This window comes from Vigna umbellata, chromosome 1 (assembly GCF_029865625.1).
Source record: "Vigna umbellata cultivar VRB3 chromosome 1, Vumbellata_1.0, whole genome shotgun sequence".
Lineage (NCBI taxonomy): Eukaryota > Viridiplantae > Streptophyta > Magnoliopsida > Fabales > Fabaceae > Vigna > Vigna umbellata.
This window is the reverse complement of record NC_142165.1, coordinates 26,126,408-26,154,217: the sequence shown is the minus strand read 5'-3', so window position 1 is coordinate 26,154,217 and position 27,810 is coordinate 26,126,408. Positions and strand designations below refer to the sequence as shown.

The 27,810-nt window shown below is 31.8% G+C and overlaps 3 protein-coding genes and 1 pseudogene across 3 annotated transcripts; 2 read left to right on the top strand and 2 right to left on the bottom strand.

Moving 5' to 3' along the window:
• Positions 1-3,669: 3,669 nt before the first annotated feature.
• On the bottom strand, positions 3,670-4,824 carry LOC148205019 (uncharacterized). Its single transcript, XM_088099261.1, has 2 exons — positions 4,589-4,824; positions 3,670-4,516 (listed from the first exon to the last, which is right to left on the bottom strand). Exons 1-2 carry the CDS (start codon positions 4,822-4,824, stop codon positions 3,670-3,672), a joined length of 1,083 nt encoding a protein of 360 aa, XP_087955387.1.
• Positions 4,825-4,872: 48 nt separating this feature from the next.
• LOC148205018 (protein FAR1-RELATED SEQUENCE 5-like) lies at positions 4,873-5,868 on the bottom strand (annotated as a pseudogene).
• Positions 5,869-7,132: 1,264 nt separating this feature from the next.
• Positions 7,133-10,789, top strand: LOC124819706 (glycine-rich protein). The gene is made up of 4 exons (XM_088102005.1): positions 7,133-7,288; positions 10,034-10,137; positions 10,236-10,416; positions 10,544-10,789. The coding sequence occupies exons 1-4, from the start codon at positions 7,270-7,272 to the stop codon at positions 10,576-10,578; spliced, it is 339 nt and encodes a 112-aa protein (XP_087958131.1). The 5' UTR covers positions 7,133-7,269; the 3' UTR covers positions 10,579-10,789.
• A 6,241-nt stretch (positions 10,790-17,030) lies between these two features.
• Positions 17,031-20,494, top strand: FLS1 (flavonol synthase 1). The gene is made up of 3 exons (XM_047291267.2): positions 17,031-17,644; positions 19,674-20,001; positions 20,114-20,494. Exons 1-3 carry the CDS (start codon positions 17,097-17,099, stop codon positions 20,324-20,326), a joined length of 1,089 nt encoding a protein of 362 aa, XP_047147223.2. The 5' UTR covers positions 17,031-17,096; the 3' UTR covers positions 20,327-20,494.
• Positions 20,495-27,810: the final 7,316 nt, after the last annotated feature.

The following is a 27,810-nucleotide window of genomic DNA, read 5'->3' as shown; positions in this document are numbered from 1 at the left end:
AATAGAAAATAGATAAAAACGATTAAGTTTAAAAGAATAGTTAAATTTTGAAAAAACAGCTAAAATTAAAAAAAATTACTTAAACAGTAAAATTGGTAAAATAATTATTTTAATATAAAAAAATATAAAAAGTAAAATTAAAAAAATCTAATAAAAAAAAGAATTCTAGTAAATGTCACGTTTTTAATTTGAAAAATATAGAAGAAAATAATAGTAGTAAAGTATAGACCCAGCGTTATTCACATATTTTTGTATATTACAAAAAATATATATATTATGGAATTATATTTTTAGTGAGAGGAATGAGAGGTGTTTTAAAATGTATGATTTGTAGTAATATGAAACCCTTTTCTAATCATGCATTTCAAAATAAGGTCAAATATTTTTTTAATCGGCTTTTTCAAAATAGTGATAAAATATGTACATTTTTAAAATCAGGTGAAATAAACATGATTTACAAATAGGAATAACAAATAAATCCATGTGAATATTATTTGAATTTGTTTCAGTTTTGATGAATATGAATATGAATATTATTGATGTTTCAAATTATTTAAATTAGATATAGAGATGAACATAAATATTCATCCAGTATTCATCATATACTTATTTGAATAAATGTTCTCATCTTATATGTCATTGTTTTAAATTATTAAAATATTTTTAAATAATTTAAAAATCTCATAAACTTATTTTTAAAACATATTTGATCATTTTTATTATTCTTAATAAGTATTTTATTTTTACTTAATTTTCTATTCTATTTTTATTTATTATTTATACAATTATAATTTTTTTCTTAATAATATTTAACATTTAACATTAAAGATGTGTATCATTTTTTATATTTAATACTTAATAATATTGATATTTTTTCTTTGGTTGTTCCCCACTTAAAGAATGGAGATGAAATCAAAATTCCTTAACCATTACATTAATTATAGGATGAAAATAAGATGGACTTTTACTTTTAATGGTGAAATACACAAACTCAAACCTCTCCCATTTTATCGTATTCTATAGGAAGAAGGAAAACAATATTGAAGTTTACAGAACATGAAGGTGCAGAAGAAAAGAAAGTCTACTTTTTTGTGTAATTGAGCTCTACAAAGATACGGGCCGCCGGCAAATACTGTTGGGCCCAGCCGGTTGGCAGGAAGGTTGCTCCCTCCATCACTACCGATACTCCCTGCATCTTCCCAAAAAATTTATAATGACAAAATGACTCTTTAAATTTTTACTTTTTACTTTAATCTTAATATCCTAAATAATTCATCATCTCTCCCCTCATTCAGCCGCACCCCTCCTCTCTGTCTCACTCTCTTCTCACATCCGTGCTCTCATTCTCTTCTCTGTTTCGGTGGTGAGATTCGTTTTTCTCACCGTTTCTTCTCATCATCTAGATCTGTTTGGTGTCGCCCATATCCGTTGGTGGTGCGGTGGTGTGGGTGTTTGTGTTGCGGTGGTGTGGCGGTGGTGGTACGTCGGTGGTGCGTTGATCATTCGCGGGTGGAGAAAGTTGTTGTTGGAGGAGGTTAGTTTTGTTTAGATATTTTGAATTGAATATGAATGTGTGTTGTATCTTTGGTTTGGTGGATTGTTTTGATCGCGGATGGGTGTTGTGCGTGCGTATAGTGTTCATTGTGCTGTGTTGTGTATGCGAAGAAGATGACCGGAGCGCCAGATCCGTGGACGGATGTCTCACATCCATTTTAAGGCGAAACGGATATGGAACATCTGTCGTGCCGTGGGCGATTTTTCTTTCTTTTTTTTTAAGGGTTAAATATGTTTTTAGTCCCTAAACTATTGGCCGTTTCTGGTTTTTGTCCCTCTTTCAAAGTAAGGTACAATTTGATCCTCATTCTTTTCAAAACGTTTGTTTTAGTCCTCGAAAACTAAACACTGCTTAAAAATTTGGTCCTCATTTAGTAACAAATGAGGACTAAAACCAAAATTCTGAGGACTAAAACGAACGTTTCGAAAAGAATGAGGACCAAATTGTACTTTACTTTGAAAGAGGGACGAAAACCAGAAACGGCCAATAGTTTAGGGACTAAAAACATATTTAACTCTTTTTTTAATTTATTTAGTATTTAAATATTTTATTTATAAAATGTTACGTAAATTTTGTTTATTTTATTTAATGAAATTATTATTATAAATTTAATTAAATTAATTTTAGTTTAATTGAATTGATTATTTAAATATGGTTTTATTTAAGTTTGTTTTTAGTTTTTAGTTTTGAGTTTATTAGTTTATTAGATTTGAAAATAATTTATATAGTATTTAAAATATAAAATTTAATTATAATATGTTTACGAAATTATATGTAAATTATTTTTTTTTATTTAATGAAATAATGATTTATAATTTAATGAAATAATTATTAATTTAAATAAAATAATTTTTATCAGAAATGGTAAAAACACGCGGTGTATCTTATACTTCTCGTGGAGAGAGTTCTCGAGAGGAGAGTTCTGCACAGGACGAAGCTAGGAGACGACCTATAGCTTCGGCTCGGAGAAGGCATGCAACTCCTATTCATGATGACCCTATTGCTAAGGATCGAGCGACTGAGGAGGAGACATATCAGGCCTATGAGGATGATGTTCAGGAGGAGGCATATGAGGGTGATGTTCAGGAGGAGGCATTTGAAGCCCCTGACCACAATGATGATGAGGAGGAGCATGCGAATGTTGGTGACATAGAAGAGGATATCGGTGGATTTCCTGGAGGTCCATGTGATGCTCATTGCTGACGCATTATGTTCAGCATGTTGCTTATGGTATTTCGCAAGGCCGGGTGAGTGCAGAACTTAAATTTGAATTATTAATTTGTTTTCGAATACAATTTATATTAAATATTGTTTTGTAGGATTGAGGGAACATGCTCAAGTTGATCTCGCACGGTAAAAAAGTTAATAAGTTAGGACCGTGGCCGAGGGAATTCAACACATTGTGTTGAATTCCTCTTTGATGCCTCTCATAGAGTTTTGCTATGATTATGTTGATAAGGGCTTGTTGCTTGGTTTCATAGAGAGATGACATTTTGAGACGAGTAGTTTCCATCTCCCAGTAGGGGAGATGTCGATCACTCTTGACGATGTGTCGACTTTACTTCACCTCCCGGTGATGGGTCAGTTATGTGATTTGGAGGAGCTGGAGTTTGAAGAGGCTCATTCAGCTCTTGTGGACCTGCTTGGCGTTGATGGTGGCACAACTGGTGCTGAGATGGAGGAGGCACGTGGTCCGAAAGTCAGACTGAGCTGGCTGAGAGAGATATATGGTCAAAGGTGTCAGTCGCAACATTGGGATTATGCTGCTAGAGCATATCTGTTGCATCTAGTAGGATGCACGATTTTCACAAATAAGAGTACCACTTCTATACGCGTGTCATACTTACTATTATTTAGAGATGTACACGCGTGTGACAGATATGCCTGGGGCATTGCTGCACTCGCCCATTTGTACTAGCAGCTCGGGGATGCGAGTATGGCTTCCACGAGACAGATGGTTGGATATCTGACTCTATTTCAGGTACACATATACCTTGCACATTTACTTCATTTACTTATTACCATGTCCGAAGATGGAAAATATTTAATTCAATAATTACTTTTAGAGTTGGATATACGAGCATTTCCCTAGCATGAGTAGGAGGCGGTTGCTGTCATCTTATGATGACAGCACACCACGTGCCGCTAGGTGGCAGAGCCCTAGGCAGAGTTCCACTCTTGCAGAGATTCGGTCGCAGTTGGATGAACTTACATACAGTGGAGTTGTATGGCACCCGTATGAGGGACATCGGGGCATTCGTCCATTGTTCAGCATATGCATGTATTCTTACAGATGATGATTCATATGTTGCATGAAACGCGTCAACATGCTCAAAATATGATGGCTCCCGCGTCGTAGACCTTTCTCTTTGTTGAGCTTTACTTTTTTGTGCACCCTTTGTCTTCACTTTATGTAGTGGAGGGACCATTGATGTCATTGCAGGACAAACAATGTCAACTAACTTCTGTTTGATGGTGACTTTACCTCTAATGTCAACCTCATTGAGTCGTTCTTCTATCAATTTTAGCTCATCTTTAATGGATAACAGGGGCTCGGTTTCATTTAATTCAACATTTGAGAAACTCAATCTTCTCCACATTATATGGAATTCACCCAAAGGGATGAACCCAGGATCATAGTGTGCTAATTCACATGCACAAGGGAGACCGAATGTACGTCTCAACACACATCCACACTTAGAGGAATCCAATCCTATCAGTTGCACTCTTTCCAACTCCTTAGCAATGAGATTCAACGAATATCGAGAGACACGTCCAATAACATGTATATATCTGTATCCTTTATAAAGGTCACTCGTCAACAACAGACTTGATTCAAATGACGCCTTAATCTTCTTGTGTTGTAGAATAACGACGTCATGAATAACATCCCAACAAGAACACAGGTCACCCATACTATTGCCCAAAACTTTCTTCAGGCTCCAATGAACAGATTCAACTCTGAAAGAAAAGAAGAACATCAACATTGAATGTCAAAAATTATCTACAGAAGAACTAAGTAAAACAACATACCTATTTGTGGTTGTGTTCCCTAAGTGCATTACTTTGTCTATCCAGGCCTTTACAAAATATGTACTGCATGGAATAATCCAAGTGTGATTGACATATTCAAAGAACAGAGGCCAAGCACTGCAGGCGTATTGAAGACGATTGACATAGTCAGCAAACAAGGTCTGATCAGCACAATCCATAACGTTTTCCCATGCCTCCATCAACACATCCCAAGCGTCAGTAGAATCAACTAACATTTTGCATTTGGCCTTAACATTTTTACAGATGTGGAACCGACATAATATCTAATACGACTCGGGAAAAACATTTGCAATGACATTCATCAAAGCCAAGTCACGGTCACTAACAATTACTTTAGGTTCACCCTTAGATGTCAAAAATATACCTTTTAGTTTTTCCAAAGCCTAAGTGAAATTGTTTTGCCTTTCACTTGACAAAAATGCAAATGCGGCTGAGAAGGTTAACCTGGTTGACGTCATGCCAACAATCTCAAGCAAAGGAAGTCTGTATTTGTTTGTTTTATATGTTGAATCCATCAAGAATACAATATTAAATGCGTTCAACAATTTCACAACATCTGGATGTGTCCAAAAGATGTCATTAACAACCTCTGAATCGTCGGCACACCTGCTCCAATGAATGTACTTATCCCGGTCCAACAACATCATAAGTTGTTGTAGTTCAGTTTTGGAGCCTCTCAATGATCGTTTATACGCTTGTCTTGCGTTGTAGATTTGTTTAATCGTTGTCACATTTCGATCATTATTTTCTTTCAGGGTTAGTAAAATATTTGCAGGTGTAACTTTACTCTTTGTCATATCAACGAGTAATGACTGCTTTGATATATTTAACCTCCCAGCATAAGGGTGACCAACTACAGTTTTAGCCAACTCATGGTTATGATGTCCACACATCACCTTAAGCACCCATCCGTCCCCATCTTGAGATAGTTTACCCTTTAACCTAAACAGACACTTACATTTACGAGTGCCGTATACACTACCCACTGCATCGGGTTTGTATTTCCGATATTTCCCCCCTCTTTCACATCCAAGTATGACGAAAGTTTTTCTTGCCCGCACACCAGTAGCTATGTCAGATCTCACTATTACAACAACAAACCCTAAATCATAAGCAATCCCTCTTACCCATTCAATTAACTGCTCCCGAGAACGAAATATTTCATTTATGGTAAATTTATTTGTCAAATCTCTCTCTACAACTTCGTTGATGAACGAAGAGAAATCGGATATAAAACTAGAATCAATTTGAGAATCCATACAAAGATATTTATCCACTTTAGATAATAATCACCTATACAATTATAATTATTATCATTAACATAATTAATAATTAATCAAATAAGTATAAACAACATTCATATAAACACATAAAAAAATATTTATCTACATATTATACATTCAACTTATACTTGTACACCTTAACTATATTTCATTCAATTAATAATTATTTTATTAAATTAATAATAATTATTTCATTAAATAAAATTAAATTATTTTACATTTAATTACACAAAATATTATAAAAAACATTAAATTTTAAAGAATCTATAAATTATATTCAATTACAATAACTTAATATAAAAAAACCCACACCTTCAACGGATGTGGCATATCCGTTTCATTATCAAATTTATTTTAAAAAACCTAAATACTAAATTACTCTCACGAATATGGCATATCCGTCAACGGATATGTTGACATTCGTTTCAGTTTCACTTAAATATTTATAACATTATTAAATATATAAAAATAAATTAAAAAATTCAGATATTGACTAAACAAATAAAATACAAAATAAAAAATACTAAAATAAAAAAAACACTTAAAACACTTCTACGGATGTATTAAAATTATTAAATAATCTACAATAATAAACAAAAACTAAAATAATTAAATGTTATGCAATCTTTCAACGGATGTGATGATCCGTCGACGGATATCAACATCCGTTGAAGGGAGAATGGATGTTGACATCCGTTACTCCTTCAGCGGATGTTGATATCCGTCGACGGATCATCACATCCGTTGAAGGATTAACATAACTCTTTTCGCGTACCTGATACGAAGCTCCCTCTGCTGCTCCGATAAGCACCACCACAAACTCGAGCTCTCACCACCGCGATTCCTTGCACCACTTGCAACGTTCCACCTTCACATCCCACCACCACACCGACTCACACCACCACCACAATCTCATATGACACAGAGACTCACACCACCACCACAATCTCGCCAAGAAGAAGAAGAAACAGATAAATGATTTTCGTGTGCAGGTTCGTGGTGTGGGAGTGCATGGACAGTAATTAATGAAACAAATTAATGTTGATGAAAATTTATTGCGGGACAAATTTGTCATGGAGAGGTGCAGGGAGTATTGAGTGGAGGTGGAGGGAGCAACTCTCGGTTGGCAGACAATCGTTGGGCCAGCCTGCTGACACACGTTGTGCCCGGCCCGTCCCAATACAAATTGCACCTATTTTGATCGCTAACCAATGAAAACACGACACGTACGATAAAACGCGTAGGGGCTAGAATTGACTCCGAGTCTAGAGAGAGTTGAATTTGACATGGTTATATATAACATATAACGATAATACGAAGGTAAGAACAAATTGAAACCCAATTCCCCTTTTCCGTTCACTTGCATCGATATTCTCCATGGCTTACGTTGAGCGAGGTACCTTCCTCTTCTCAATTCTTATCCACATCAATTTCCTTTTCTGATTTATTTTTTATTTCCCTACTACCGTTTATATTCAATTTCTGATTCATTGGTGGCATTTGGATTTGTGGAACCTATAATCTATTCTTCTAGTTCCGATCTTTTCTTTTTTAATTTTTGAAACAAGCTTCCGAATTCTGAAATCTGGGAATTCCTTACTCTCGATGGTTGCTGACAATATTATATCTTACCTTTTTTTTTTTTTCTGATTGAACATTAAACGTGTTTATCCCGTAGTTCCCTGATTTTCCAGTTTTTAGGTTATTGAGCAACATAATAATAATAATAATAATAATAATATTATTATTATTATTATTATTATTATTATTATTATTATTATTATTATTATTATTGTTGTTGTTGTTGTTCTCGAGTCTCGAACAGTATTGATTGAATATTCATCTATAATGTTAGAACTTTGAAAGATATCCTTATATAGTCGATAAAATTAAATATCTGCTCAGGAAGACCACCCTCTCAAATTCATCTCTGGAAATACCCTTTAGTTTCACACCTGAGTCCTTGTTGATTAAACTCTTATAAAGTACACAAACAGTATCACCTTCCATTGATGGTGGCGTAGTAATAATACTGTCGGGTATGAACACACTTAGTTTTGTATAGAATGGTTGATCATAAGGAACTAAATTGCTGAAACAAACAAGTATAACAGGAATCTACTAATCATTTGTGATGTGTAGAGAATAGGTTAATCCTGCTCTGAAGTGCTGATGGCGCTCAACTATCCCATGAGGGATTGTGAGCAGTGTTTTTCATTTTCTTATTTTCTGTGACTTTAGCTCCAATGTAACTAGTAATGTTAGCAATGCTGATATAGTATCTGTTACTGAGGTGGCTTTTATAATAAAAGTGAAGACTAATTAGTGGAGTTGCTGGAGTGAATAATGGTTACTACCATTTACAATTTAGAGGAGGTTCTTTGGTGTTATTGCTGGTAAATCAAGGTAGTGTCATTTCAATTTGGATCAATTTCTTGGATCTGTTTCAGGGGCATTGGTGAATCATGAGCTTCTTTTTTTCCAATTACATAGTTGTGCATCTTCTCATTCTTTTATATATTTGTTATTTAGAAATTTTGTTGGATAAAATTATGGAGATGTGCTGTAATTCTAAATGGCATAATTATTGTTGAAGAGCTCATATTGACTAGAGATAAGCTCAAATCATAATATATAGATATGTGCAAATTTTACCTTATTAAGTGAATTTTTGAGGTTCAGGTAGGCTTAAATCCCACCTGCTTAAAATGATATCATAGCCATTCAGAGCTTATCTTTGTCAAGCTTTTGTTAGGCCTATTGTATTATCCATTATCTGTTCCCTTTAGTCCTATGCTTGAGATGTACAATATTCAATGTGAAGAGGTGCCTTGAAGAGTTCACATTGACTAAAGAGAAGTTCAAATTGCAATAATATATAACACTATAATATATTGGTAGGTGCAAATTTCAAGCATGTTTGTGAGATTGAGTTAGGTTTAAATTCTATTTTCTTGAGAATTATGTTATGTTTTTTTGCAAAATATGTGTTATCCAATTAATGAACTATTTTTATACATTGAGATTTGAGGTAAATATATGAGTTATACAGACGAGGTACACGCAGTCCTTTTCTTTTGCACCGGGTACATATATTCAAGGGTAGAACTAAAAGATTTTGATATTTCTCCCTTTCCCATTTCTTGCTTGCAGATCTTCATTTTACCTCTGTTTTTATTTTAGTTTTCATTCCTCCCTTTCTCGTTTTGGTTTTCTCCACTGCAATGCTGCTGGAAAGGGAAGAATTAAGTAAGAACAATACAAAGACTGCTCTGATATTTTCATAATTATCCTAAATGGCTGTGACTGCAATTGTACCTCCTTTGAATGGCCAACTTTGTAGTTGAAGTTATTGGTCAACTTGATAAATAGAAATTGGATGGTAAAGTTATGGGCAAAATTCCTAGTGAAATGTTGTTACAGTAAACTTTGTCTAACTTATTTTAAGGGAAACAACCCGAAATAACCTCTGGACTAACATTAAGGCTACCTGCTATGATGTGGTTCCTTTAAAACTAAATATCTGGAATTTTGTTGTACTGCTTTTTAATGCGTAGACAGACTTTTTGGCTTGTGCGATGGATCGAAAAGTAGGAGTAGAATCCAAAAACTTCTAAAACTGGCTTCTCTAAAAGATCATATTAAAAAAATTTCATTAAAATTTTTTGAAGTATTTTTTTTTCTCAAAATTCTTTTGGTTTTACTTTTTCTTTTAAGGGTAGCATCCCAAAATAAGCTCTGGACTGACATTACTTAAGGCTACTAGCTCTTCTCTGGTTCCTTTAAAACTAAATGTCTGGAATATTATTGTACTGCTTTTTAATGCGTAGACAGTCTTTTGGTTTGTGTGATGGATAAAAAAGAAATCTGTTGTAGGCCCTATTTGGATAATTGAACACTTTTAGAGCAAAGAACCACGTAATTAAAATGAAGTGCATTTATATAATCTAAAATCAACTTATACACTTCAACTTTCAGAAGTTGAGGAGGTGTACGTGTTGATTTTATTTGAATAGTTTTGCCTTTTATTTAATTGTAAGTTATTTTCAATTCGGGACTTAAGAGAATTTCTTTCTTTACACTGAAATGATTATATGTCTTCATATCGATTCATTATGGGAGCTTGATGCATTTTGTGCAGGTGTTGTCAAATCAAAGCGGTCAATATGGCGGCTTAAGACAATCACAGATTTTTTCTGGGCCATTATTAATATTATTGGCGTGTTTTTTACAACAATGTTCTCGGTAACTTTTACATGTTTCTTGATTTACAGAAAAGAAATTTAAGGAATATGTGGTTATTGTGTACAATTCTCGCGTGCTCATGATGTTTCCCTCTTTAGATGGAAAAATCAGATAACTATAGAAAAGGTGCTGTTGGTAAAAAATGGGATGGTGGTTCTCCTGGAGGAGGTCCTGGTGGTGGTGGCGGTGGCGGACCATATGGTGGTGGTCCACGAGGCCCTCCTCGTGGGGGTCTTGACAACGTCCGTGGTCTAGATAGTATAAGGGGACGTGATCATAGTAAGTTTTTTGTTGTCTACATTGCTTTTAATCTTTATCTATTAGATATTTAATTTTCCTCTGTAGTTTTCGTTTGCTAATGATTTCTTCTGTGTTGGGGGTTGCTTTTATTCCATTTTACTTCCAGATTCACTTCCTGCCTGTGGCTCCTGCTGTGGTTAACTGTTAGAGATCCATTTTGTGAATATATGCCATGCATTTTACGGTTCGTATCAGATGTTGAACTGGTGTGCCATGTAAGCATTGATAAGAGTTTCAAGCTTTATATGTGGGCATAGGCCGAAATAACAATATTGTACTTTATTGTTGAATGTTAATATTTTCATATGACCAATGACTAGTAACATATGTACCACTGCATAACTTTTCTTCAGCTCTGAGCTTGGTTATGGCTCGAAGGTGTTATACTTTTGTTTTTGTTCGTAAAACAATGCACATGGTTTTCACAATTTTTTTAAGTAAACGAGACTTGTTTGGACGATTTTTTTTAAAATACTTATAAAAAATTGAAATTGAATTTTCTATTAATTTATATCAAGTTAACAAGTTTTTGGTATGATTTTTTAAAAGTGTTACTTTTAACTTGTATACAAGTTATTTTGGTTAATGCAAAAGTTACTTAATTTTTTCTTTTGAAAAAAGCTTATGAAAAAAGTTTCTTAAAACAGCTTTTTATGTTATAACTGGATAGGATAGGACAGGACGTATTTGGTTTAACTTGTTTTAGAAAATAGTTGTTTATTTTTTTGAAGAAATTATTTGTTTTTAATTTCTGTATAGGCATGTGATAAAACTAATAGGTGAATAGATTTTTTGTGTTGAATGAAATTTTTGGAAGAATTTTTTTTTGGCCTGTGCAGGAATGAAACTTCATTGTTCTACATCAGGGCTGTATGCATCTCCCTTATTTCTTCCTCATCTCCTTAAAATTTATAAATCCAAACTCACATCTTATTAAAATTATCATAAAAACTAAAATTTGTTCCAACATCTTTATTTTTTAATGCCTTTCCAAATGTACATTCTAAAAAGAGTATTTCTGGATTAAGAAATACATTTTGAAATGTGTATTTTAAAATGTATTTAGAAAATAAATACCATAAATATATTCTAAAGTAATATTTTGAAATATATTTCTAAATGTAGAAATATTTTATAAATTATATATATATATATATATATATATATATATAATGTATTTAAAAAGTATAACATTTTAAAACACACATCTGAAATATATTATTAAATTCAAAAAATATATTTTAAATTTAATTTTTTTAATATATCTCAAAATATATATGTTTTAAAATATATTTCTCGATTTAGAATGAAGTTTTTTTAAATATATTTTAGAATGTGCATTTACAAAAATGATATTTTTAGATCAAGAAATATATTTTAAAATACATAGATAATAAAATAAATAAATTTCTAAAATATATTAAAATAAATATGTTTCTAAAAGATATTAATATAAATACATTTCAAAAAAGATATTAAAATAAATACATTTCGGGAAAGAGAATTCTCGTCACTTTAAACAAATTTAATATTGAGTGATTACAAAACAATTTATTTTTAAAATCTAAGATGAAATTATTTTTTATAGAAACTTAAAATATATTTAAACTTTATTTTCTTCTCCTATCAACAGGAGCGTGAATAAATTAAAAACAATGCATTGTCGGTTCTTGTTACTATATTTTCTTTTTCCCTTTTTTTAAAATCCTAAATTATCCATGGAAGGAAAACAATCAATATTTATGAATCTTCGCAACATTATTATACCATAGAACATGCGAGTTGTTGAGAAAGAGATCAAGTATGAAAAAATAACGAAGAAGTCTCTATGTATGAAAAACTAACTCTAAGCAAACCATTCAAAAGTTTCTATGTATGGAAAGCTAACTCTAAGTCAGAAAAACACTTAGCAAACCACCCAGTTCTGAAACACCAAATACTAAGATAAAAAACTCTAAATTAGGAGACCAACCTTTGGATAAGAAACAAAACACCAAACACTAAGGTAGAATATTCTAAATTAGAAAACCAACCTTGAGTTAGGAAAACACTAAAGAAAAATACAAGGTGAGAATACCCCAATTGATATGCTAGGTTAAGAAAACTATAAAACTAGAAAGGTCAAATGAAAATCTCGAAATAAAGAACAAAAGCTAAAGGAAAAACCCTAAACACAGAAAATATGAGGATGATCGTATAAGAAAGAGTCTATTATAGAAAACCACAAAAAAATCAAATGAGGATAACAAACTTAGGAGAAAAGATAAACAAGAAAACATAAGATTTATAACCAGAACTCTCAATATAGAAAATCTACAATCAAAATCCTCAAACATAGAAATCCTATACAAAGACTTAGGACTAGAATCCACAACATAGAAAAACTTAGGAAAACACTTAGAATCTTAGGTAATAGAAAATATCTAGGCTAAAACATCAAAACGCATGGTTAAATGTTATTGTGCCTAAAACGTCTAAGAGAGTTGAAGTAAAACGCTTAATGCTCATCATACCTGAATAAGGTATTCAACATAACTCTCGAAAGCAAAACAGTCGAGACGATGTCGCTGACAAAACACTTTAAAAGACTTTAGTTATGAAGATACAAAAAGAAAGCTTTAACAAGTTAAACATTGTCTGTTTAAAAAGAGACAAAATCAAAAGAAACGTTTACTTGACTAAACGATACCATAAGCGTTAGAAAATACTTCGTCCAACGATGAAATCTCTATACAATACTTGATATCTTTAGAAAAAAGCTTAATTGCAAAAAGCTACCTAGCGGTAGGAAATCAAAAAACATTTTGTTGTTCTGAGCAAACATTAAATGCTCAACGTTCAAAAACAAAAAAAAATTATATATGATAAATTGATAGTACACCAAAAACCAATTAGGTAAAAGGCAAGACATTCACGAAATCCTCTTCCTTTAGAAAATCGTGACATAATACCTATGTGAAAATAAATCACGAAATAAATAACTAAACCACTAACTAATAAAGTCTATTACAAACTAAACATATCAACTAATCTTGTAAACAAAGAAACATCAGAAAACATAGAAAACTGAAAAAAATGTTTAAAACACTTAAAAAGGTCAAAGTAAAAAGATATAAACATACTTGCTATACATATCTCTATCTTGTCACCATTCAGCGCAATACTAGAAAACAAAATATCTAATTTATGATTTTTTGAAAACAATATCTGTTTAGATGATTAAATTGGTATTCCTTGCTTAGTGTTTGGTTCAAAAATAGTTTTCAATGTTAGAATGCATATCAAATGATCAAATCTTAAGGTCCTCAACTCAACACTAATTCAGACAAACAAAACAACACACAAACAGTAACACATTTAGATTTCAACAACTCAAACACCAAATAAGCAATTGAACATATTCACATCAATCAAACATGCAATTTACCATATTCATCACATTTATAACTTTAAAACAAAGCAATTAGTTTTCCTTATCTAAAAGATGACTAAACAACTCTATAAATCTTACAACAGCTCCAAAAGCACAATAAACTCAATCTGCTTCTACAAACAACATAAACTTGATCATGGTACACTATTAGGACCACTAATAATCAAAGAGTCTTATAGAATACTCAAACCCCACATGCAACATAGTTTTGCATATAAAGGAAGACAAAACAGACTAAAAGAAGCAGTAGAAAACTAACTTACTCTATCTGAGAAACTAATTAAATGAAAGTGGAGGACTCGCTTTAAAGATTGCTCTGGTGATCTTCAATCTTCAAACAAATGAAGATGTGGTTAAAAAGCTTAGGGAGAAAATAAAGAGCTCTAAAAAAAGAAAATCTAGAGAAATAATGTGATTTAAAATTATAAAACTTGTTTATATCAAAACTATTTATATTAAAACCTTTTAATATTAAAATAATCAAATTTCACTATTTATAAACTATTATCACTTTTAAAATATTAATTTCTAGATATTTATAATATATATATATATATATAAAATAAATATATTATTTTATTTATGTCAATTTCTAGATATTTATAATAATCTATATATATACATTTATAAAATAAATATATTATTTTATTATATATTAATGTAGACCACTGATCTATTTAAAATCTAACAAAGAAGAAGTTTCCAAACCATCAGTTCTTCAACCATTAGAGAAATTCATGCGTTAAATTAAATTTTCATGCCATAATTTCAAGAAATGGTGGGCCATGCAAGAGTCATTAAGTAAAATGGTAAAAAAGATGGCCTTCTTAATATAAAATCGTAGAAAATCAAAATGAAAGAAGCATGGTTTAGCGAAGAGGAAATAAACATGATTTAACCAAAATGAAAGAAACCTTGGTAGAAAGAGGGTACTATAGTTATGAGATTATAATAAATTGTAAGTGAAAGAAGATTTGTAAGTATATATTAATTAAGCATGCAACCCTCCATAACGTGGAAATCTGAGTTAGGTTTGATGTCAGAACACAGTTGAAAGGAGAAGATTTTGTTGTATTGGGTAAGAAAGAAAAACCATCTGAAATCTTCCTACAAAGAGTGACTATCAGAGTGATTATATTATCATATTTACTGGTAAGTATTTTGATTTTAATAGTTTATATAATATCATGTAAGAGAGCCCATATATTCTCATATGATATGTTTTACAGAGCATCTCTTCTTCTTTTTTTCTTTTTAATTTAATGATCTTAGAAAAAATATATCATATTTAATCATGAGATTAAAAGAAAGAGAAATTGAAATTAAAAAGGAAATTTTCTAAAAAAATATCATTGAGTGACTGATTTTTTATTTTGAGAAAAAATCTTAAAAAGGACCATGATGATTTACACATTTTTTGACATAATAATTGAGATCTTATAAAGCGAATAAAGTCTGCGTTCTATTTCTATTTCAATGCGATGTTTTTATTTAACCTTACATTTGCATATTTCATTAGTTTTAATTTAAAATATTTTAACATTTAACTAAATTATTTTAAAACTTTAGTTAAGTTATAAATAATTTATAAATTTTGAATATTCATAATGAAAATTTATACAAAAATATTTTAATAAGTATTTAAAATATATTTTTTTATTATATAACGTGATTGTACATTATCAATTTATAGGTAGATATGATTTCTTTTTTTCTAATTTAATTTTTTCAACTCAAATAAATTATCCTATGAGTTAATAAATATTAAAAAAAAATTGATAAATCAAAGATGAAAATATTATTCGTAACAAACAGTTTACAATGAAATATTTAAATAAAACTGAAAAATAATTAAAAATTAAAAATAATACTAGCAAAAATAAAATAAAAAGTGTTATAAATACTACAGTGTGGTTGGTTGCATTTGCATGAAGAAAGTATAGATGGTGGTGGGTAACATGAGGGGGTGTAGTGTCGGTATAGTCATCATGCCCATCACCATGTTCCAGAAACTAACTACGGTGACATCAGAACCGTCCATTTCAACTACTTCCTGATCTGCAACCAACCACATTCATCCCCATTTCTACATTTATCTACATTTCTAACAAAATAAATGTCTTTAATTTAACAGTCACAAAATTTGTGTGGATGTTATCATTCCAAGTATCTTTTTTGTTTTCACGGGCGAAAAATAATAAAAAGTTAAAAGCAAAGAGGTCATATAGAATGAAAACGTGAAAAGTTAAAAACATAAAAGAAAGATGAATTTTATGCGTTAAAATTTTCCTCCAAAGATGTGAAAAAAATATAATTTTCTAAAATATTCATAATATAATAATTTATGTTAAATACTCACATTAATCACATGAAGTAAACTAAAATCTTTGAAAATTTAACCACACTGATTGCATATCATTCTCTTCTTATAAAATCCAATCCATTCTCTTAGTTGAGACAACCTCTCCAAAAAATTTAAAATTAAATTCGTGTAATAATGAAAATTAAATTAGAAATTTTTTTAATTTATTTTATAATGTATATCATTTAAGTACAGTAACTATAAAAGATATATTAAGAAACTGATAGAAGGTATAAGAGAAAAAAAAATTAAAAGGAAAAGTTCTACCTTGATCAAACTTATCCTTGTAGAATAAAAAAGTTACACTTTTGAGGTTAATATTGATTATAATAATTAAATAGAATGAAATATAAATTCTAGATGGTTCTTAAATTACAGTCAAATTGTTCTAATAATAAATCCAAAATTAAAAAAATATATAATAATACTTTTGACAACATCTTTTTCACAATATTTTAATATCATCTAGGTGTGTGATTGGTTCATATTGGTATTTATGATTATTATTATTGATTATGAAGTAATTTTGGACCAATACATATAAATGATATTAAAAAATTGTCAAAAAAATACAATAAAAATGTCATTATCCTAAAAAAAATATAGTAGGTTAAATAAGTATTTTTTCCACACAATTAATGACAGTTTTTTTAATTATATTTTTGAGACATCATAACAAATTACCTAAAAAAAATAATTTAATTAGGTAATATAGAATTGATAGGTTTCATTATTGGATGGAAAAAAGCATGACAATTAATAGTACTATAGGAGTGAGAACATATTTGGTAGCACTAACGTGTGGTAATGGGCTGGGAAGAGTTTCACTTGGGGAAAGGCAAGTGCATCATTTATTGGTAATGAATGAGACTTGGTAAAATGTTAGGTGGTGGTTTAAGTTGTATAAACCGAAAGGAAGCAAGTCCAATTTTGACGAGAGGAAGAAAGATGGAGGTGCTGAGGGTTCAAACCATTGCTTCACAAGAGAAGGACGGTGCAATACCAGCCATGTTTGTTAGGGCAGAAACAGAGCAACCGGGAATGACAACGGTGAAAGGGGTGAACCTTGAAGTGCCAATAATTGATTTTAGCAACCCAAACGAAGAGAAAGTGTTGGATGAGATCGTGGAGGCAAGTAGAGAGTGGGGCATGTTTCAGATTGTGAACCATGAGATTCCTAGCCATGTTATAAGGAAGTTGCAGAGTGTGGGGAAAGAGTTCTTTGAATTGCCTCAAGAAGAAAAAGAGTTAATTGCTAAGCCTGCTGGCTCTCATTCTTTGGAAGGTTATGGCACAAAGCTTCAAAAGGAGACCAACGGTAAGAAAGGTTGGGTGGATCATTTGTTCCACATTCTCTGGCCACCTTCCTCCATCAATTACCATTTCTGGCCCAAGAATCCCCCTTCTTACAGGTTAGTTTTCAACGTTATATTATTCAAATGCTTTATACTCTGTATCTGTGACTTATTATATATTCTTTTCATAAAATTTCAAGGTTTAATTATTTATTTACATTTTATAATCAAACAAATTTCATTCATCATTTCTATGCTTAAAATGATATATTTTAATTCTTAAACATTTTATTTCTAATTTTTTTAAATCTTATTATAGTATTTTGTTTTTAATTTTTATTACTCTTACCTTATGAATTTATAAATACTGAAAGATATTAAAAATCATATATATGGGAATTTAAATTATAAAAATAATAATTGACAGCATAAAGCTATACAACTGGTTAATGAATGAGCAGCCGAGTTGTTAATCGATTTTTAATTTTGAGTTAAATATAGAAATACCTAAATAACTAAATTTAAATTTTCTTCGTACAAAAGACATGCTCTTAATAAGATATGGAAATTGACATTTTTTCTTTGGTTTTTTTAATGATAATAATAATGGTGGTAGTAAGATTTAATATAAGAGATTGGGTATAATGAATTCTTGTTTTTTTTTCTTTCATTAGAATAATAACATTTAAGTCAAATATTAATAAAGAGAAAAAATTTGTTTTTTTTTTGGTAAAAGAATAATTCTACTTATATGTAATTTTTTTATTATAGAAAAAACTAAAAATAACACGTTGTTTAAATAAAGAATTTTAGTAAATAATTCTTATAAATTTGTAGGATTAAATTAAATTTTATCATAATAGTTATTATTGGAACCACTAATTTTATTATATATTTTGTTTGAAAATAGTTTCTCACAGATCTGGTTTGGACGGTTTAAAACAAGAGCATAATTTGTAGTCTATATAATGTTTTATATTATTAACTAAAAGAATTTAATAATATTATTTTAAAATAGTTATTATTTGTTATAAAATTTAATAAACATAAATTTCTTCTACACTATGTAGATCTGTTCACTTTTAAAACACTAACTGCAAAAAAATTCTGTCACATATTAACTTGTGGTGAAACACATGAACACGTTTGTTTAGATTGATAGTGTGATAGCATGTGCAAACTCATGGAGAGAGGTTGGGTACACATGTAATTCTAAATTCAATGGGAGAAATAAATTGTCGGCCGCGCTGCATGTTGCATGTTACCCTTATTTGTAAGTTTAATGTTACAATAATGAGCCTTTTTCTCTAATTGGAAAACACTTATCTCATGATCTCATTAATGCCCAACTCTTTGGCCAAATTATCCTAAACAAATCACATTTCTTTTATTTCATTACTATTTATTATACAATTTTAGAATCTCCATTTGGCTACTGCAAATAAATATCCAAATCTTTTTTTTTCTCACCACAACTCAAATATAATTGAATAATAATTAATTGATTAAAATAAAATCAGAAATCAAAAGAGAGTAACTAAATATAATAGTATTATGAAACATTTTGAAAAAGGCCATAGTTTACTTTGTAATTTAAAAAAAAAAAAGGACCCTTGACTTAAACTTTACAAATTTAGAATAAATCTTTGTTAGCCTTCCTAACTTTCCAATTGAAGATGTAATAAGTTTTTATAACTTATTTATAAAATTATGAAAATGTGAAATCTTCGTTATTCAATTCGACTTTTTTATAAATATGTTTGACTAAAGTTATCCAAAGTAATTAAAACTTTCAATATATAAAATGTTTTTTCAGTAATAATCGAGGTTAATCTATAAATTAAAAATGGTCACCACTCTTATATTTACAAATAAGTCTTTAAGAATCATGAGGTCTTCGTTTTTTAAAAATTTTTATGAAGAAGTCGTCGGAATTTATACTAACTTCAATTCAAAAATCATAAAAACTCGTGACAAATCATCCTAAATCTATAAATTTTAAGTCTACTGTCTCAATATATTTTTTAAATTACGACGTAAAGTTTTCTATTAGTGACTTCTCACAGTAAAAAAAATGTTGAATCATTGTTCCTGTGATTGAGTAGAAACTATACTGAAAAAGAAAATGGTGAATTTGATTTTCCAGGGAAGTGAACGAGGAATACTGCAAGTACCTACGTGGGGTGGTGGACAAATTATTCAAAAGTATGTCAAAAGGGTTGGGGCTGGAAGAAGATGAGCTAAAGGAAGTGGCAAATGAAGAAGAAATGCATTACCTTTTGAAGATCAACTATTACCCACCTTGTCCTTGTCCTGATCTTGTTTTGGGTGTGCCACCACACACAGACATGTCCTACCTCACCATTCTCGTACCCAACGAGGTGCAGGGCCTCCAAGCTTCTAGGGATGGTCGATGGTACGATGTTAAGTATGTTCCCAATGCCCTCGTCATTCACGTTGGTGACCAAATGGAGGTAAATTTAATCCTTTCATAAGCATTTTCTGTCAATCAAAATATCTTCTCTTTTCACTTTATTTCCATCACAAAATTGTGATGTATATTTACTTTGTTTCATGGTGGTATAGATCCTGAGCAATGGAAAATATAAGGCAGTTTTCCACAGAACTACAGTGAACAAAGACAAGACAAGAATGTCATGGCCAGTGTTCATAGAGCCCAAAGCAGAACGTGAGGTTGGTCCTCACCCAAAGTTGGTTAACCAAGACAATCCTCCAAAATACAAGACTAAGAAATACAAGGATTATGCTTACTGTAAGCTCAATAAGATCCCACAGTGATTGAATACGGCACTACGAAATAAAAGCCAATAATGCTTCCCTTGTTGGTTTTGTAATTTATGAGATTTAAGTGTAGCTTGTGCGATGCAGACTAATTAATATATGTAGCTAATGTTGGATTTGTATGTTTCTCAAGGAAATAAAGATGACAGCAGTAGTTTGTCTTCATTTGTTGTGCTTAACACTGGTGGATAAAAACAAAAATGGAACCCATCCACGTGCTGAAAAGAAGGGTCAATGTTTTCATATACCATATATTGAGTAAGAATGTCTTCCACCTTCATTAAAGCTCCTTAAATTGCTCCAATGCACCAACCATGTTTCTTGTCCTTTCTTCCTTCATTCGTTATAAAATGAATGCAAAATGTGCAGCAAAACACAACTCACCAAGAATCAAACGGTGAAGAAAGAATTCAAGAGGAAAAAGAGAGAAAGCCACGGGTAGAAAGCCACGGGTAGAAAGCCGAGAGGAAAAAGTAGGATTACAGTGTAGTAGAAACTGTGAGTGTGCAAAAGAGAGTTTTTTTGTATACCATTCGAGAGGGTGAGATTTATTGAGAGATCCTCAGAGAGTGAGAGAAACACTGTAATCCTACTTTCATAGTGGAGATAATTTTCTGGACTAGGTCCCGTGGTTTTTTCTGAGAGGATTTTCCACGTTAAAATTTCCAGTGTTATTTTTCCCTACGAATACACTTTTATTTTTACGCTTCCGCATAGTGCCCATTTTGGGTTAGCAGAGGAGGGAACAAATACCGCTGTTTCCCAACAGTGGTATCAGAGCTACCAGTTCGAAAAAGTCAGAATCCTGTGAAACTCAAGATGGAAGGAGACATGTTCAAGCTAACTGCAGATAATTACTCCTACTGGAAGTCGATGATGGAAGATCACCTATACTACAAGGATTTGTATGAGCCGATCACAAATCCGGAAATTCCAGAAGGGAAGACCGAAAAAGATTGGGAGATTCTGAATCGTAAAACAGTGGCTATGATTCAGAAATACATCAACAAAAGCTTGTTTGAGTATGTATCGACTTATACCGATGCGTATGATTTATGGACAAAGCTTGAATCTATGATTCAAAAGAAGACTCCGAGAAATAAAGCTCACCTTGTCAGACGACTCGTAAAGTTGGAGTATTCTGACGACCAGAATATGATCGAGCATCTCAACACCTTCAAAGGTATTGTGAACCAATTAATGAAGGCAGATATGAAGATAGATGACGAGTTACAAGCTCTTCTACTCCTTAGTTCTCTACCGGAGAGTTGGGACACATTGGTGGTCACTCTCAGTAACTCAACACCAAATGGAAAGCTCAGGCTGGATAACATTACAGACAGTTTGCTGAATGAAGAGTCCAGAAGGAAAGAAAGAGGAATGAGTAGTCACTCAGAAGCCAACGTTGTTGAGAATAGAGGAAGGAGTGAACACAAAAGGAAAGGAAAACGTGAAAAGTCACGAGGAAGATTCAAGTCTCGTTCCAAAGGTTTGACATGATTTTATTGTGGAAAAGATGGCCACAAGAAGCAAAAATGTAGATTCCTGAAAAGAGATAAGAAGAATGGAACTATACACCCTGATCCCAAAATGAAGTTGGAAGAAAAGACCACAATAGCGGTGGTATCAAATGATGAGAATGTGTTCCTTATCACTGAGGTAAGCTATCTAAATATTGCTTTTGATGATTGCACTTGGATAGTAGATACCGGAGCATCTTTCCATGTTACTCCTCATGAGGGATTCTTTTCATCCTATCAAAAAGGAGACTTTGGAATAGTGAAGATGGGTAATCATGTCACAAGCAAAATTGTGGGCATAGGAGAATTGACTTTGACGACATAAAATGGAAACAAACTTGTGTTGAAGGAGGTAAGACATGTGCCAGAAATGCGACTAAACCTTATCTCAGTCGGTAAGCTAGATGATGCTGGAATGAACAACCAGTTTGGAGATGGAAAATGGAAACTTAGCCGAGGAAGCATGATTGTTGCTCGTGGCAAAAAGGAAGGCTCTTTGTATGTCATACAAGGAAAGATATGCAAAGGAGAGACAAATGTTGCTCAAGAAGAAAGTAAGGAGTTGTGGCACAAAAGACTGGGCCACATGAGCAAGAAAGGATTAGAGATCCTTGCGAAAGATCATCTCCAGAGTATAAAAGGACAACCACTTGAATTATGTGAAGACTGCCTAGCAGGTAAGTAGCACAGAGTATTTTCCACAAATATGATAATAGAAAAAGAAGAGAGCATATTTTGGATCTTGTGTATTCAGATGTCTGTTCAACATCCGAAAGGTCCCTTGGTGGTGCTCAATATTTTGTTACCTTCATTGATGAACACTCTAGAAAATTGTGGGTCTATCCTTTGAAGAAAAAAGATGAAGTTCTCTGAATCTTCAAGGAGTTTCATGCCTCAGTTGAACGTGAAACTGGTAGAAAGTTGAAATGCTTAAGAAGTGATAATGGTGGAGAGTATAGAGGTCCATTCGAGCACTATTGCAAGACTCATGGGATCAGAAATGAGAAAGTACCTCCCAAGACACCTCAAATGAATGACGTAGCTGAAAGATTCAACAAAACGATTGCCGAGAAGGTCAGAAGCATGTTGTCTCACGCAAAACTTCTCAAGTCATTCTGGGGGGAAGCCATGTTAACAACAACTCATTTGATCAACTTATCACCATCAAGACCATTAAACGGTAAGATACCAAAAGAAGTATGGTCTGGTAAAAAGGCCTCAGATCGCAACTTGAGAGTCTTCGGATGTAAGGCATCAGTTCACATTCCGAAAGATGAAAGAGCAAAGCTCGATGCTCAGGCGAAAGAGTGCATATACCTTGGTTCTCCAAGAGATGAATTTGGTTTCAGATTATGGAATCCTGCAAACAGAAAGATAGTTCGAAGCAGAGATGTGGTGTTCTTTGAAGATCAGACAATCCAAGACATCAAGAAAGTGGAGAAACCAACACTTAAGCTGACGATAATTCTTGAATATGCTCTAACGGAGGTTGATGGTGTAAGACCCTGGTTGTAGATGTTCTTGAGCATGTGACTAGAATCTTGTCTATTAACAAAATAAATAATATTATGTGCAAGTACCATGTGTTTTACTAGGCAAAGCTTGTTGTGATAGGGTAAGGGTCTGGTGTACATGTCCTACGTGGTGTGAAAAATAATTTGTTTGAGTTGAAAATGGGAAAAAGGAAAAATAAGAGAATTAGAATACCTTAAATATATATTAAAGGGTTAATTTGTTCTATTTTTTTTTCTTTTGAAAAACACATTTGAGCTTAAACCCACGAGGGAGAGAAACGAGAGAACTCATTCTCTTCTTCCTTCGAGCATCAACCTTCATCATTCTCCTTTTTTTTTTGAATTAATACATGTTTATATGTTTTTTTATTCTCCCTTCCTCTAATGTTATGAAAATAAAATAAATTTTGATTTTGATTGATCTGTTAACTTCCTCTCCCCTTTTATTTCCTGTGCTTGTGACCAGATATAACGAATCTAGCAAAGGTTCGAACACACCACCCTCAAGCTCCTAACAAACACACCAAACCAAACAAACTATCGCAATTATTTTGTCGTACACATGCACAACAAACAATACAAACAATATCACACATAACACGTTATAAATATATAAAACATGCCTTATGCATACAACAAAAATCGAATCCATGACCTACAACCTATAACAAAAAACTCTAACTAATTATGTTAAACTTCACTTCTTTATAACTTATTTGATCTTATTTTAATTAATAACATCCATGCCCACCACCTTTCTAAATATTTTTTTTTCCTAGATCTTACAAGCTTGGATGAAAATACAGTAGTAGAGGCTGAATTATGGAGCAAAGTGTGAAAAGTCTTCTACACATTACGAAGGAGTGGAATATAGTCTTTATACAATGATACAAAGCAAAGGTAAACGATAATAACTATTATGTGGCTGATGAAATAATGGATCATATCAATATTTTAATGGTATGTTCAGTCTCCACCCTAATCCCAATCCTTAATACATTCCTTTACAACAATATCCACGATTGTGTAATTTTCATAAATCTTTCAAGGTTTGATAAGGCTATATATTCTTTTATCAACTTTTGTGTTCTAACTTCAGTTTAGTTTTATAGTGAATGTGCACATAATATTATTTCCTATTTTTTCTTCTTCTTTTCTCACTTTTCTGTTTTTATAAAGGTTGAGGTCATCCTATTGTCTTATTTTAATTTATATTTGTTATTGCTGATAAAAAAAAACTTTCATATATTCATTTTTCCTTACAAATTTAATAAAAAATAAATAAAAGTTTAAAAAATGAAACTAAATAAATTAGTTTTATTCAATGGTATGAAATAGACAAATACTATATATTTATACATATAAATAACTAATGATATTCACATATACAATAATAGAAACAAAATTTAATAGTAGATTCGTATATTTATTCCAATACCTTACATTATAAATAAAAAAGTTAAATAAAGTTATTGAAAATGAAAATAATGAATATAATATCACTTAATGTTATGAAATGGATAGATATATAAGATTATAAATAATTAATAATCATATAAAAATTAAAAACAAAAAGTGTAATAATAGTACATTATCTAATACATTACAAATTTATAAAATAAAAACTTAAATAAAAGTATTTAATAAATAGAAAATAAAAATACTTAAATAATTAAAAGAAATAGAAATAGACTAGTTTGACAAAGTTAGACTTTTTCAATAGAAGTTTTTCTAATGATTCATTGTTTCATTGTCTTCTGTCCAAGGAACAAGGAGCAGTGTAGGGAAAAGATACGATAATAGTTGTTTTTTACAACTGGTATCGGTTCTACAACCGAAATATATTAGACAAAACAACCGAAATATATTAGACAAAGTAGAAAAAGGAAGAATTTTTGACATTTCTTAAAAAAAACTAAAGAACTAAACAAAATTAAAAAAATTTGTTATTTAGCTTCGATTATACTCATAATATGACCATATGCTTGGATTGACTTCTTATGGTCTTGATTATTTGTCATTCTTGAATTTATCTTTACAGTGTCATGAAACTTTAACAAAATATCCAAAGAACATTTATGCAACTAAAAAGCTATTTTTCGTATGAATGCATGATGTTTTAGTATGTTGTCATGTTGTTACTATGCTTCTTAAGTATGTTTCCATGCTAGGTTAGTTGGTCAGGCTGAGTTTATTTTACTGGATAGGTTGTCTAGGCTGAGTATGTTGGTTTTGCTGTGATAGTTTGTGATGTCGTGCTGTGTTGGTGCATTGACGTGCTATGTTGGCGTGTTGTCATAATATGACTTGGTAAGTTGTCGTGCTATGTCTATATGTTGTATGTTACCATGTTATTGTTTCGTGTGGGCTTTGTTGGTCCTGGCCGAGTATTTTCTTACCGAGCTGTGTTGTTTGGATCAAGCTACCTTGAACCTCGACTTAGAGGTTTTAGAAATCGTCATGTATGTTTTTGGAGGTCGGCCACAAGGTTTTATACACTGGTCGAGCTGTTTGTTATGCTTGTCGAGCTATACTTGTTGTTGGCCATGTTGTTATGTTTCGTTGCCGAGTTGTGTGGTTGGTCAAGTTATGTTTGATCATGGTTGTGTTGTTGGTTGTTGGTTGAGCTATTTGATGTAATCTGGACCATCATTTTAGTTGGTATTGGAAGATATGTTTAGCTGTTTTGTCTTCTTTCCGTAACTTATAAGGCCAAATTTTGTTTCTTTTTGCCTATGGCTTTGGTAAGCCAGGGAAAAGGGGAGGTTTGAGTGTTGTTTCTTTTCCTTAGAGTGGGTCAAGGAAAAGAAGGAAGGATGTTTCGCCCGTAGGGTTTCGTCTTAAGTTAAATATAGTGCTCGATGTGTGAGGCATCATAATTTTTACTCGTAAATCTTTTGGAAAGTAATGGAAACAAGTCCTTGTTGTGAGGATAAGATGACTTTGGTAAGTAGGTGTGTGATAGTAGGTTACAAGAGAATGACATATTGTCGGTATTACTTAGAGGTAATATCCTTTCGTGCTTCATGAATGTGGTTTTGATTTCATAGGTTGGAATGGTTTGAGTAGTGTCGGTGAGTATAATTATTTGAGCAATGTTGGTGAGTATAATTATTGTATATTATCTTGTGTTTTTTTTCTAGTTAGCTCGCATTTGCTTGTTTGTGTTTGTGCAATGATCATATAAATCATGTTATTGTACAAGAGAAAATGTTGATACAAATTATGCTAAAGATGCTTTGAGTGAGGAAGCACCCTGGGGAACCTTTTTGGGGAATTTTCAAAATGTATTTGGAATTGTAAATGATTTTTTATTGTAATTTGTGAATAGTATTTTATGTTTTGGAGTTGGAATAAGATTTTATTTTTGAATGGTTTTAATTTCGTTTTTTAGGATTAAATAAAGGTTTTTTAAGTTCATTGTTTAGTCATGGTATCAGAGGTTATATTTCTTTAAATTGATAGATGTTTTATAAACTATATGTGACATCCTAAAATAGGTATTACAAAGTTCTCTTTCAAAAAAGTTACAAAGAACTTCACTTCATTTCTGACATCATGTTTGTATCAAACAACATTACTCATTTCACTACATCTTGTTTTGTCAACCTTGTTTCACTCCCTCCATATAAGTTAACATGCTATCACTACAAAAATTCATGGAATTAGTGACGATATTTTATCGACAAATTTATTAACAAATTTGAATTATCGACAAATTTTACCAACGGAAATAAACTCATCAGTAATAGATATTTTGCTTACTGATAGAAAAATTTGTTAATAAATTTGTCAGTAATACATATTTCATTTACCATTAACAAAATCTGTCAATAAATTTAATGGTAAATTAAATATTTATTATAGACAGAATAATCGATAAATTTGTCGGTAGAAATAGTGACACATTTCTCGCCTCCCCATCTCATATTCTTCATATTCCTCATTCCTCATGGCAAAAAAGGGGCTCATTCCTCATCTCTTTCACAGTTACTCGCACCACATCACCTATCATTGTCGCGGCAGCCATCAGAGGCGCTGCTGTTCAAAAGCACCACCAATATCGCAGTCCTCTCCTATTCTGCTCGTTTTACCTATGTGGAAAGAGTCTTCTACATCCTCTCACTCGCAAGAGTGCCAAACAAAGTCACCAAAGTATGCATTAGAGGCGTGCAACTTCTGTTTATTCCATGGCCAAGTGCTCATGACTCACAATGCTAGATCTACGATGGTGGCTCACGGCTCACGATGCACGATATTTTCGCCTGCTATAGAGGGTGATGTGGTTTGCAGCAATGCGACTGTTGCTGTGACGACAAGAGGCGATAACAGAAAAGAACAAGACCCTCTCTTGGTGTTGGTTCACTACCAAATAAAGTTCTTGACTGTTAAGAAAATGAAACCGTAAAAGAAAGAAGAAGAAGGAGAGAGGATGAAGAAGATAAAC

Bases quoted from the DNA above. Each gene is read 5' to 3' on its own strand.
- FLS1 (XM_047291267.2), top strand. From the start codon at position 17,097: ATGAGACTTGGTAAAATGTTAGGTGGTGGTTTAAGTTGTATAAACCGA. The intron at 17,645-19,673 runs GTTAGTTTTCAA...TTGATTTTCCAG, and splicing joins AAGAATCCCCCTTCTTACAG to GGAAGTGAACGAGGAATACT. The intron at 20,002-20,113 runs GTAAATTTAATC...ATGGTGGTATAG, and splicing joins ACGTTGGTGACCAAATGGAG to ATCCTGAGCAATGGAAAATA.
- LOC124819706 (XM_088102005.1), top strand. The intron at 10,138-10,235 runs GTAACTTTTACA...TTCCCTCTTTAG, and splicing joins TTTTTACAACAATGTTCTCG to ATGGAAAAATCAGATAACTA. The intron at 10,417-10,543 runs GTAAGTTTTTTG...TTTTACTTCCAG, and splicing joins TATAAGGGGACGTGATCATA to ATTCACTTCCTGCCTGTGGC.
- LOC148205019 (XM_088099261.1), bottom strand. From the start codon at position 4,824: ATGTTAGTTGATTCTACTGACGCTTGGGATGTGTTGATGGAGGCATGG. The intron at 4,517-4,588 runs GTATGTTGTTTT...CTTTTCTTTCAG, and splicing joins GGGAACACAACCACAAATAG to AGTTGAATCTGTTCATTGGA.